Source organism: Xiphophorus hellerii, chromosome 7 (genome assembly GCF_003331165.1).
Source record: "Xiphophorus hellerii strain 12219 chromosome 7, Xiphophorus_hellerii-4.1, whole genome shotgun sequence".
In the NCBI taxonomy this organism is placed as follows: Eukaryota; Metazoa; Chordata; class Actinopteri; order Cyprinodontiformes; family Poeciliidae; genus Xiphophorus; species Xiphophorus hellerii.
This window is the reverse complement of record NC_045678.1, coordinates 31,908,387-31,920,588: the sequence shown is the minus strand read 5'-3', so window position 1 is coordinate 31,920,588 and position 12,202 is coordinate 31,908,387. Positions and strand designations below refer to the sequence as shown.

Sequence of the window (12,202 nt, the reverse complement as noted above, 5' to 3'; positions counted from 1 at the left end):
AGAGTTTAAATCATTTATACCAACTAAAATTTTAAGAAAAATCTATTGTTAGTTTTATTTTTTCATTATTTACATTAAGTATTTCAAAGTTCAGATGAAAACTGAATTATTTAATGTTGATATTTCACTAATGAAAAGGAGTCAGATCATGATTGAGCCACTGCAGTATGGCTGTTGTCCAAACTGTGATTTAGATACTGACTGCTGATGACTAATCCAAACAACCCAACAAAAGCAAACTGAGTTCTGACTGAAAACATGGAGACATCAGGATTTGTTGCTGAAGGTTCTGGTTTCGTCTGGTTGCTTTCCAGCGAACTGAAGAGTAAAATAGAGAAAGAAGACACCAAGCGGGAGCTGCTGGGGAGCCGGAGCAGCCTGGCCGAGTCCTACTGCATCCGCTGCCTTCAGCCCTTCAGGTTCCTGGTCAACGTCAAGCGTCAGTGTTTGGACTGCCAGCTTTACGTCTGCCGTTCCTGCAGCCGCCTCAGCAGGAGGGAGCAGGGCTGGCTGTGTGAGCCCTGCCACCTGGCCAGGTAAAACGCTCCAGCTGAAACCATCCGTTTCTGTTCCCCTCAGGTCATCACACCAGGAACAGTTCAGATGTTATTCTTGAGTTTTCTGACTCTGATTTGTCAAAGTTTCTCAAGTTTCTCAGTTGGACTCAGTGAAGCAGAAATCACCGAGAACAAACTCAAGTTTCGTTTTAAGGCAGATTTCTGCAGCTCATATAACATCCATGATTTACTGTCTCCCCAAACCGTCTTTATGGTTCCGGCTGTTCTCTACGGGATGATGCCTCTCACCTTTGTTTGCTGCACAGCTGTGAGTCTAAATGATCTGGTGCTGAGACGTTTATCAGATGTTTTAATGTTTTAGCCTCAGGCTGAGCATCATGACGTACGATCAGAGTCAGTGAGACGATGTTACAGCGTCACGTTTCCTGGATGACATCATCAGCTGTTGGCTAGCACTGTTGCCATGGTTACACATCATAACAACTGCCAAAAATAAGAATGGTTAGCAAATGTCTACAAAGAGATGAAACCAGAGCTAATGTAATAGAGCTACCAAAACATGCTAATGTTTAAGCTAAAAAACTAATTTTCTAATCTAGGGAATAATTAAAGATTAAAAGTTAGCTTTGTTTGCTGAGTTCAGTTAGCTAAGCTATTTAGCACAACTTATGTAGCTTAGCTATGATAAACAGTTTAGCTGTCTTTGAACTTGAATTTATTGAATTTGAGGGTCAGTGAATATTAATTAATGTACAATATTTCTGCAAATACACCAGATTTAGCAAGATGCTAATTTCCATCTGTAGCTGCATTAAACAAACACAAAATCACATTAACACAATACCATAACAATAACAAATTAAAACAACAATTAAATCTGATTTTAAATACCAACAGTTTAATGTTAGCATTTACATGATAGCAGCAACTTAGCTTATGGATTTAAGCTTAATGCTATCAGATTTTAGCTTAGCTTTTTCAGGAAATTTGTTTAGCTGCTAACAGCAGATGACTTGGTTTATGTGGTTAGCATTATGAGCTATTAGCTAGTTGCTATTAGCAATTAGCCTCTTTTCAACTTATTGAGCTTAACCATACTAATATCATCTAAATTAGCCTTTTCAGTTTAGCTAGCTATGAGTTAAACAGCTTAAGCTAGTGGACGCTAAAGTCAGCTAGGTGTTTATTGTTGTTTTAAATATTCATATTTTAGAAACACACTGGGATGTTTAAGAATACAAAAATATTCTTTATTATTTCTCTGTTTACAGTTTGTGCAGAAGGTTGGAGGATATAACTGCCTGAATGTAACGAATTTCTTCTGGTTCCTGCTGACATCCAGCGTTTTTATGACATTTCTGTGTAGTTGTCCTGAGCAGTTCCTGGTTTTTCCAGGATGACTTAAAAGCACATGAAGCACATGATTGACATCCTGGCTCTGCGTTTGAACAGAGACTCCTTACGTAACGCGTTCGGCTCACTCTGCAGCCATAAAAATTTATACTTTTAGTTCCTTCCAGCTCCATGTGCAAACCATCATGCTATTGTTTTCTGAAATGTTGCACCAGCAGTTCATGGCTCCACTTCTCCTCCAGAAGCTTCCAGAAATTCTGATTTGGTGTTTCTAAAGCTGGTTTTTCTTCCAGGGTTCTGAAAATTGGTACGTTGGAGTGGTACCATGAGAACGTCCGGGCCCGATTCAAGCGCTTCGGCAGCGCCAAGGTGATGCGATCTCTGTTTAAGAGGCTGAGCGGGGAACACAGCCGCTCCCAGAGCGACCCCACAGGTCAGAGCTCCACTAATCTGGTTTACAGAAAACAGCCAAAGATCAGCTTAAAATCTTTGTTCCAAAATCTGCATGAAGTGAGTAAACATGTGACCACCACTTGACTCTAAAAACACTTAGCTAAAAGATTAAGCTCCCACTGATTAACTAAACCTGCTCAGCGGTTAAACAGTGTGGCTGCTGAATGGCTGCCAGGTCCAAGATGGCCGCATGAGGAGGGAAATAATCTAAACTTAAAACCACCAGAGCGTTAGGACGGCCTTCAGTGGAAACGTGAACAAATTACCATCTGTTTCACTTCTCCGTCTGGAAGCCCTGAGGAGTTGCTGCTGGTCCAAAGTTCAATCTGCCGCAGCCAGAAAGCTCGGACGTGGAGTCAGGGAAGTCTGTTTGAGCTTAGCAGGAGAAATCCCCAGAAAATGAACGGCTTCGCTGAGAGTCAGCAGCTGCAAACTGTCAGGAAGCTGCCGGAAAAAATGTGAAGCGAACTCCCACTGATCCAAACCAGTCTGTCACTGGTTTATGTGTGAACTGCATTATCAGTGGTGGGAACATTTCTGCTAATCTGCTCATAGCGTAGCTAACTGTTCATTTAGCGCTTTAGTATTTTGCTAACGTTGAAAACGTTTTGCACATTTAGCTTCCCCTAAACTCTAAATCACTAATTTATTTGTCTGTTTTATAAACTATCAGATGAACAAAGTTTGACATCCATGTTGGAGTTTTGGTTCTCAACTGTTCTTAGATGTTTAATTCATGCTCTTATTCTGAAGGGAATGAAGCTTCCTTTCCTCTCCTCATCCTTTTTTTTCTTCTAAGAAACTTTATTGAGCAAAAGGCAACAAACGAACAGCCACTGTTCATTAAACAAGTATGCAAATGTTCAGATGTATCTTGGTATCAACATGAACTTAGTGCGTTAGCATTAGCTTCCACTAAATACCATGTTGGTGTAGTGCTTTAGCATTAGCAGGAAACGCTAATGTTTTGTTAACGATGCAAAACACTGTGGATTATTGTCAGGATTTCAAAGCCGTTTGACTTTTATTTTGAGTATAAATGTTAATGAACTCAAGCTGACAAACTTTCAATGCTGCTAAAAAGTATTTGCACCCCTAAACGTTTTCTTCTCTTTTTACTTTTTGTCAAATTTAAATGTTTGTTAATTATGTTAAAGACTCTGTACTTATCAGCTGCTGCAGGCGCAACAAACAGTTATTAGGTTTATGGAGAATTATTTTTCCCATTTAACTTGTTTGGTTTGGATATTTTTGTGTTTTGCACAGATCTGTATTTCTTTAGCAAGAACAAAAAATAAAATAATTTTTGGGTTGAATTAAGGTTGTTTTGTTTTTATAAAATATTTGGTTCATTGTTGGAACATGGAAGGATAAATGCATCGTTTCATGCAACCAAACCTCCTTCATTCAAACTGGGCAAACTGGGAGAAATGATTTTCACACAACAGATTTTATCACTTTAGAAGTGAGTCAGACTGTAATTAAACAACTTTGCTTTTAGCTTCATCCTTTAATTTGTCACACATCTGTTGGTTAAAACATTCAGTCTTCTAACAGTAACTCAGCAGGAAAAGCCAGATGTGACACAGGGATTTAATCTCCATTTTTCCTGTTTTTCTCATCCGTCTCACCACAGCTGCTCTTCAGCTCTCAGACTCTCAGGCTTTCTGCCCTCAACTACCAACTGGTGGCCTTCGCACTTCCTGTTTGCTCTTAAAAACACCAGAATCACAGATATTACTGTGGCAAAGAACATGTTTGAAGTCTAAGATGAAGCTGTTTGTTTAACTTTGTTAATCCTTTGAGGATTTGTTTCATGATCTTAAGAACATAAAACACAAAAATCTTCATTTCATGTTAATTTTAAAACTCAAAAGTTGTAAAAAAAAAAAAATGTCCTAAATTATTTTCTGTTAAACTATGATATTGCTTGCTTGCTTCGAACTGTTAGCATAGCTTTAGCTATAGGTTGAAGCTAATTCTGCCAAGTTTTCTTATTTTCACAACCTTTTAGCCAGCTACAACAGAAAAACTAAATTACATTTAATTAAGGTCAGGTGAACTATTTAATCATCTCATCTAGCTAATGCTAAAAGCAGATAGAGATTTTGTGGTTTAGCTCGTTGAGCTAAGACGAGGACTGTTAGCCTTTTAGCTCATCTATATGAGCCAATCATTTTTCACCTCTCTATTTAGCTATAGCATTTTTTAACAATATGGACAGATATAAGTTTTAATTATTTTCTTCACTTTGAACAGATGAGCTAAGATCTTTAGCCTAGCATAAGCAGTTATGTCACCAAAGCTAATAACAGTTAGCTTAGTCTATGTAGCTAAGCAGGGGCGGATCTAGAAAAATATCTATGGGGTGGCAGGAGGGGGGCAAGGATTTTTCAGGGGTGGCAGCATATGGCAGTATATACTGTATTTAGCGAGAAATTAAATTTAGCTTTAAACTAAGCAATTAGTTTGGAGCTAAAAATTTAGCTTGAAACCAAATATTTAACTTCCAACTAAATACGTAGCTAATTATTCAGCTAAATATTTAGCTCCAAACTAAATATTCAGTTAGTGAGCCAAATATTTAGCATCATGCTAAATATTTAACTTGCTAATACACTTTTAGCTTGAAACTAAATATTTAGTTGACAAACAGAGAACCAGATATAAACCTGAATTAAATATTTAAGGGTTTTCTGGAACCTGTAAATTATAATGTCAAAGTTAAATTTTTGCTCTACGGTTGTAGCAGTTGGTGTTTTTGAATTAGCTTTTGCTAAACATGATGCTGGTTAGCATTTTATCGTTAGCAGAACTAATGTTTCTGATTGGTGCTTTAGGGCTAGCACACCTAGCTTTTCAGTTAGCAGTGCCTGAACTGTTTCTACCCAGCATGCACAGCAGCAGACCAACCCATGCATGAACTCAAACGGAGCCGGTTGGTTAGAGAAGCCGGTGGCTCTCACCACTGGGCTGGTCCGGGCCGAACTGGCCCTGCTGGAAGCTCTGGAGCTGCGGTAGCTACTGTACTCCACAGGCTGCAGGAAGAACACACCACATACACTTCTGTCAGTCTGCCTGCATTACCCTCCCAGATGTTAGACTGGACCTGTTTGGACCCGTTCTGCTGGCTTACGTGAGAGGCGGAGACTCTGCGGGAGCCGCTGCACAGACTCAGACCGTCGTCATATAGAGAACTCTGCAGGGGAACGGATCAGCAGAACCGCACACACACGATGTTATCAGTGCCGAGTGTTCGATGGTCACCAAATGCTGGCTAGCTAATGGCTAACAGAGCTAGAACCAACCTAAAACTGCAGAGACGGGTCCAATCAGAACTTCACTCTGAGTGTTAGCATACGGACCTGGTTGCTACTGTTAGCATACGGACCTGGTAGCTACCGTTACCCTACGGACCTGGTAGCTACCGTTAGTATACGGATTTGGTAGCTACCGTTAGCATACGGACCTGGTAGCTACCGTTAGCATACGAACCTGGTAGCTACCGTTAATATACGGACCTGGTTGCTACCGTTACCCTACGGACCTGGTTGCTACCGTTAGCTTATGGACCTGTCCGTTCTCTGGCTAATAAAATGGATGAGTTACGACTATCCATCACGAGTAAATTCTCCTTGATACAAATCTATAAACAGTTTGGTTTCTGTTAGTTCTGTCAAGATGCAAGAAAGGATGAATTTCCCTTCTATTGGTCAATGTTTTATTTTAAATATGCTGTAGGACCCGTAGTTTGATGACTGTTAGAAATATCGCCACGTTTTACGAACAGAAGGAATTAGTTTGGTTTTTGTTGCTTGTTTAACTTTTATTAATTGTTTAATTTTTATTAATAAAGCTGATAAACGGGTAGAGAACAAAACTAGACAAAACCATTTATATTCTGCTTTTTCTCGCTCTGTGTCGGCATGACGCTACGCGGACCTGTTGCCATGGCAACCGACAGACAACAGCTCAACCAGCAGATAAAGCAGAGATTACGTTCAAACCTATCAGGGGAATCAATACCAGAAACTAACGTTTCCCACACAAAGAAGTATCAGATCCACCAAACAGAACATCCAGTCTGTTACATTATGCTGTCAGGCTTGATGTCTATATTGTGATTATTAATCTATTTTGGCCTGAACACAGATTAGCTGATTTAAACTCCTGCTCTACTGATGACTTGGTGAGCAGCTTGTCCTGTTTTAGTGCTAACGGAACCAAAACACAGCGAACTGCGCAGCATGTTACGGTTATCAGAGTCAATAGCAGCTAGCAAGTTAGCCTAGCATAACTAGCTCACTGCTCACTTTTTCAATAAATCAAAACTTTTTCCTCACCTGTTAAATGTGAAACCCTTGAACCTTGTTATCTATGTCTGTCATACGGTTGAATTAGCCGCTAAATATTGCGTCCATTTTTTAGATTCTTTGCGTGATTGTGGTATTTTCCTGACCACCGATATTCCTGACCCAATGAACAGGATGAGTTACTGATATCCAGTCCAGTAATATTTCCATCCATCCATATACATCAATGCTGCTGCCTCGCGCTTCCCGCTACTCAGCAGTAGGTGTCAGTTTACATTGTGTTGCATTCAATGTTGTCTGAAAAAAGAGATTTGTGCGCTTAATGTCCTATTTGCCATAACTATTTATTGAATTCATTGTCACCAGCTGGGTGGCAACAGGGGTGGCACGGCTCTGAGTTGCCACCCCTGTAGATCCGCCCCTGTAGCTAAGCTGTGTTACATCAGTGGCATTTATGCCTTTGTGGTGTTTATTAAATTGTTTGAGCAACAAATTATGAGAAATAGAGTAAATAAATAGAATACTGTAAAGGTAATGAATGATAGTTTTTATGATGTTTCAGAACAGATGGATTTTATTTGTATGGAGGTAATTTGGTGCCAGAACTATGATATAAATGGGGCTTTGGTATCTTTTTATAGTGACAGATTTTCTCATTAAAATAAAATATGTTCATGTTTGAACAGAAACAGTAGAAATAAAGTCTGAGGGAACTCTTAGTTTTTCCAGAAGTGTTAATCTCAGAGGAATGATGTGTTTTACATTTCATGAAGACGATTAACGGTTTCAGAAACTCGTTGTGTTTCATGAAGCTGCATTCAGAACATACTAACCGGTTCTGGTGGATCCGGGTTTGTTTCAGCTGAAAACGTTTTGATCCACAGCAGAGACTCCTGCTGACGCTGAGTCACCGGCTGGCTCTCTGCGCCGAGCTGCAGCAGCAGGCAGAAACTCTGGCTGCGCCGGCGGCCTTGTGATCTTCCTCACATGTCTCTGATTTTTGTGCCGGGCTCAGTGGAGCGAAGAGGAGGAGGCAGAAAGTTCTCATGTTCTCTGAGGAATGCAGCTTTATGATGATTATTATGAAACCGTCATAAATGTTAACAGAACCAGAACCGGCTCCGCATCACATGCTGCGACTCATGTGACCATCTGGATTAAATTCAACACGCATGACTCCACACACACACACACACACACACACACCCACACACACACACACACACAGGGAGTTCTGCTCTGCGGTCCGCCGGGCCCTCAGAGCTCGGAGGGAGTCCTGCTGTTAGCGTAGCCTGCTAACAGAGCTTCATTTAATCACAGCTGTTATCATCATGACTTCATGTAGAAATGACTCTTTAACCTGATGATCTGTCAGGATAATAGAATTTAATGTTACTCTTTATTACTGCAGGAAATGTCAGATTATTAAGGAGTTTCTAATCATTTCTATGTGTGAGTTTAATCACAGCTAACATGGCCGTGACCTCACTTCCTGTTCCTGCCTGTTTCTTCCTGTTTCTGCTTCCAGAGTCCCCAGAGTTTGACACCCGCAGTGAGCCGGAGTGCCACAGTGAGTTCATGTTCTCCAGTCGTTTTATTAAAACTCATCTTTTCCAACCAGGTAGGAATGATTTATGATCATAGAGTTTATGTTTATCTGGCTGATTGCAGTTTGATTTTCTTTATGACTCATAATTTATTAAAGTCCATCAAACATTATGAAGCAACAGCAGAAAGATGGAATAAATATTTTCTGTTATTTAAACATCTGAAGTTCAAATTTAATCTCCTGCAGAAACAGAAACAGAAAATACTGAGAAAGTTTTATTCTCTAATATTTTCCATCGATAAGATGAGTTTCCAGGCTGATCCAGTCCAACAGAACCGGGCCAGAGACAGGGCATATTTATTTATGATGGAGCCGAACCTGGATCAGAACCTGGATCAGAACCTGGATCTCTGATCATTTTTCTGCTTGTTTGCTCTCTCTGGTTCTGGCTGTTCAGATTTTTTCCCAAGCTGTTGGGTGAAATCACTCTGTCAGGTTTATTCAGATGAAAAGCCGAACAGGCAGAGACAACACACCAGTTTTATACCAAGGATCCAAAACCTGGAGACGTTCTGGTTCTGGTTCTGCTGCAGGAACCAACTTCCAACCTTCTGCATGTCTCCCAAACAGCTTCTTTTGCTGAGAGTTCACAAACATTTAATATAACATAATCAGCAGATGTTAATATGTAGTAATTTTCCACCACAGAACCTGGTTACGTAACCATGGCAACCAGGTGTTTTTCCAACTTTGAGCTATCTGATTAGCTCAAAAGCTAAAATAACATGTGAACAGGAGGCTTCATGCTGCAGAGCAGCAAAAGCAAAGGAGGTGGATTAGCAGAGCTAGCTAACAGCTGATGAGGTCATCCAGGATCTTCCTGTGGAATATCTTCTCTGCTGCCTTCATACTCATCTGTTAGCATGTTAGCATGAGACTGCTAAACAGCAGCAGTCTTCAGTCAGAGGCCTCTTCAGATTTGTTGAACACTGGCTGCTACTGGAGAATCTCCTCCATGTTTGGATGAAAAGATGAGGAGTTAATGTTCATTAAGCTGCTAGCAGCTTACAGCTATCAGTTGACAGCTGTTAGCAGTAGCTATTAGCCATTTGCTGTTAGCAGTTAGCTGTGTAGTAAAGTCCAGGTGAACCTTCAGGTCTAAATATTAAAGCGGTTCTGCTGCAGTCCAGCGGGTCGGGAACAGAACGGTTCTGATCGGTCGGTTCCGTCTGTCTGCCTCCATTTTGTTTCTCCAGTTTGAGCTCATTAGGAAACAAGAAGCTTCATGGAACCGATCAAACATTTACAGCTTAATAACAGTCATTAGTTTGATGGAAACTGATTAAATGTTTGTTTCTTAGTAAACTAATTATTTTGTTCTTGATATGCATGCACATGTTTTTCTGTCATACCTTTTGCTTCTTCTCTTGTTTTTTAAAAACCTGAAATAAATAAATAAAATGAATCAGAGGTTTTAATGTGAAACTCAGAGCTGACAGGTTCAGTCTGCAGAATTAGTTATGGTAGCTTCATAACTCCATAATGTCTGTCTGTCTGTCTGTCTGCCTGTCTGTCTGTCTGCCTGCCTGTCTGCCTGTCTGTTGGTCTGCCTGTCTGCCTGCCTGTCTGTCTGTCTGTCTGCCTGCCTGCCTGTCTGTCTGTCTGTCTGCCTGTCTGTCTGTCTGCCTGCCTGTCTGCCTGTCTGTTGGTCTGCCTGTCTGTCTGTCTGTCTGCCTGCCTGCCTGTCTGTCTGTCTGCCTGTCTGTCTGTCTGCCTGCCTGTCTGCCTGTCTGTTGGTCTGCCTGTCTGTCTGTCTGTCTGCCTGCCTGCCTGTCTGTTGGTCTGCCTGTCTGCCTGTCTGTCTGTCTGCCTGCCTGCCTGCCTGTCTGCCTGCCTGTCTGTCAGCAGGTGGATATGAGGAGCTCAGCCTGGAGGCATCAGACTCTCCAAACCTGCAGGTACCAACCGTTTCACCTCGTTGTTCTTACTGCTGCTGAGGCAACAGGGGCTCAGTTTGGGGTCTAATGATAAGATAATGATTACACTTATTAATAATAATAATAATAATGATAATAATAATAATAATAATGATAATAATAATAATAATAATGACTAATTATAGAACAGCCAGAGCGACGTATGAATAAAATACTTGAAACTGGATATTTTTCTGTTTCTCCATCCTGAATACTGATGATGATGATGATGATGACGATGATGATGATGATGATTCTCTCTGAAGATGAAGAAGGCCAAACGGAGGCTGACTGTTGATCCTGTTGATTTTGTCCTCGGCTTCGATTACTCAGCAAACTCCAGACCTCAGGAGGATCAGGTAGCGGATCAGACACCAGTACTCCCAGTACAGACACCAGTACTCCCAGTACACTAGTGATGATGTGTCAGTGGTGAGGCACAGTGACATCATCACTGTGATCACAGGTTAAACCTCACATGATCACAAACCTGAAATTTGTGATGATGTGAAAAAGTTTCTAGTCTCCATGTTGAAGGAGGAACGGCGGCCATTTTCTCCAGACTAACGTTTGTGTCGCGACGGCCTGCAGGCCTCCGGCGCTCAGGACGCCATGGACCCGATGCTCACTGAGGCTGACATGCAGGACGTTTTCCACCAGAACCTCCAGCAGGACAACCAGAGTCTGGACCTGGAGATGCATAATCAGCATGGTGAGATCCCAGTTTGGCCCAGTTTGACCCGTTTGGTCCCAGTTTGGTCCCAGTTTGAGAGCAGAGCTCCACTTCAGACTCCACAGGCTCAGCCAGCAGGTCAAAGGTCATAACAGACTCCTCTGTGTGTCCAGATGAAATGGCGTTTGCGGAGACCCGGCCCGTCCCGTCCCGCTCCGTGTCCCGGCTCAGCTACTCGTCCTGCGGCAGCGGCAGCATCGGCCTGCGGGGCGGCAGCAGCTTCCTGCCCAGCCTGGACGACTCCGAGGCCGAGGACGACCTTTGCCCCCGGGTCCCGGTGTACCGGTCCCACCCGGACCCCGGCAGCCACACGTCTCAGGAGAGCCTGAGCTCAGCCGGCGCGGCGCCGCAGGTCCAGTAATCATCCAGCAGATGGAGCCGATCACTTTGATCACCAATAAATCCTGTTTGGTTTTACAGGCTTTTGTTCCACATCATTGTGAGTCTTTCAGAGTTTAGGCTCCTTACATAATCACACCCACAGAGCGACGACACGCCTTCAGCGTTAAGATCTGATTTATTCATAACAGATTTCACAACCTTTGAATTCTCCATGTTTGTCACGTTATTCCCATGAACCTCGACGATCTGATGTGACGAACCAAAAGAAGGTCGACTTGTGAAACTGAAGGGAGATCAGACACGTTTGTTCATTTACTGTTGAAAGTTTAATCCACAAATCTGCTGATAGCCGAGCTAATGTGTCATTTAGCGCTTTAGTGTTTTTCTAACTTTAACAATGTTTAGCGCTCTTAGCTTCCCCTAAGTTCATTTCCAGATAAGTTCTAAAGCAATAACTTAATTGATTGTTTTGTAAACATTTAGTTAAATTAAGTTCAACATCATTGTTGCAATTTTAGCTTTTGATTGTTCAGAATTTGTCAAATAATTAGATGTTTATATTCGTGCTCTTATTTTGAAGATGTTTACGTTGCAGCTCCATTTCCTCTGATTCTGCTTCAAATACATGGTGGCTGTCAACGTAGTTGGATTTAGCACTTTAGCATTAGCTCTTGCTAAATACCCGGTTGGGATAGTGCTTAGCTTAGCTTCCGATAAATACCATGTTGATGTAGCGCGCTAGCTGCTTTAGGGTTAGCGCTGCTAGCTTTCCAGTTAGCTTTAAGGAGACGCAGCATGAGGAAATCTGATCAGAGGAGACCAGAGCTAAACTTTTATACCTCCAAGCAACATGTCTGGTTGAAGCTTGGACCCGGTTGAATGATCCAACCGGGTCCAACAGGATCTTAACTAGATGGTTCTGGAGCAGAAAAAGCAGGAAAACATGAAGTTTTTGAAGCCTAACA

General features: G+C 41.8%; 1 protein-coding gene across 6 annotated transcripts in view; it reads left to right on the top strand.

Moving 5' to 3' along the window:
* The window catches only part of LOC116722860 (melanophilin-like), a 29,362-nt gene that overhangs the window by 9,736 nt on the left and 7,424 nt on the right, over positions 1 to 12,202 (top strand). For 5 of the 6 annotated variants that reach the window (XM_032567217.1, XM_032567214.1, XM_032567216.1 and 2 more), the window contains exons 3-9: positions 315 to 536; positions 2,165 to 2,304; positions 8,166 to 8,258; positions 10,092 to 10,144; positions 10,429 to 10,521; positions 10,754 to 10,874; positions 11,009 to 11,247. In XM_032567217.1, the coding sequence (XP_032423108.1) occupies positions 315 to 536; positions 2,165 to 2,304; positions 8,166 to 8,258; positions 10,092 to 10,144; positions 10,429 to 10,521; positions 10,754 to 10,874; positions 11,009 to 11,247 (961 nt within the window). The remainder of the gene's footprint in view (positions 1 to 314; positions 537 to 2,164; positions 2,305 to 8,165; positions 8,259 to 10,091; positions 10,145 to 10,428; positions 10,522 to 10,753; positions 10,875 to 11,008; positions 11,248 to 12,202) is intronic. The other variant, XM_032567218.1, reaches the window with a different exon arrangement.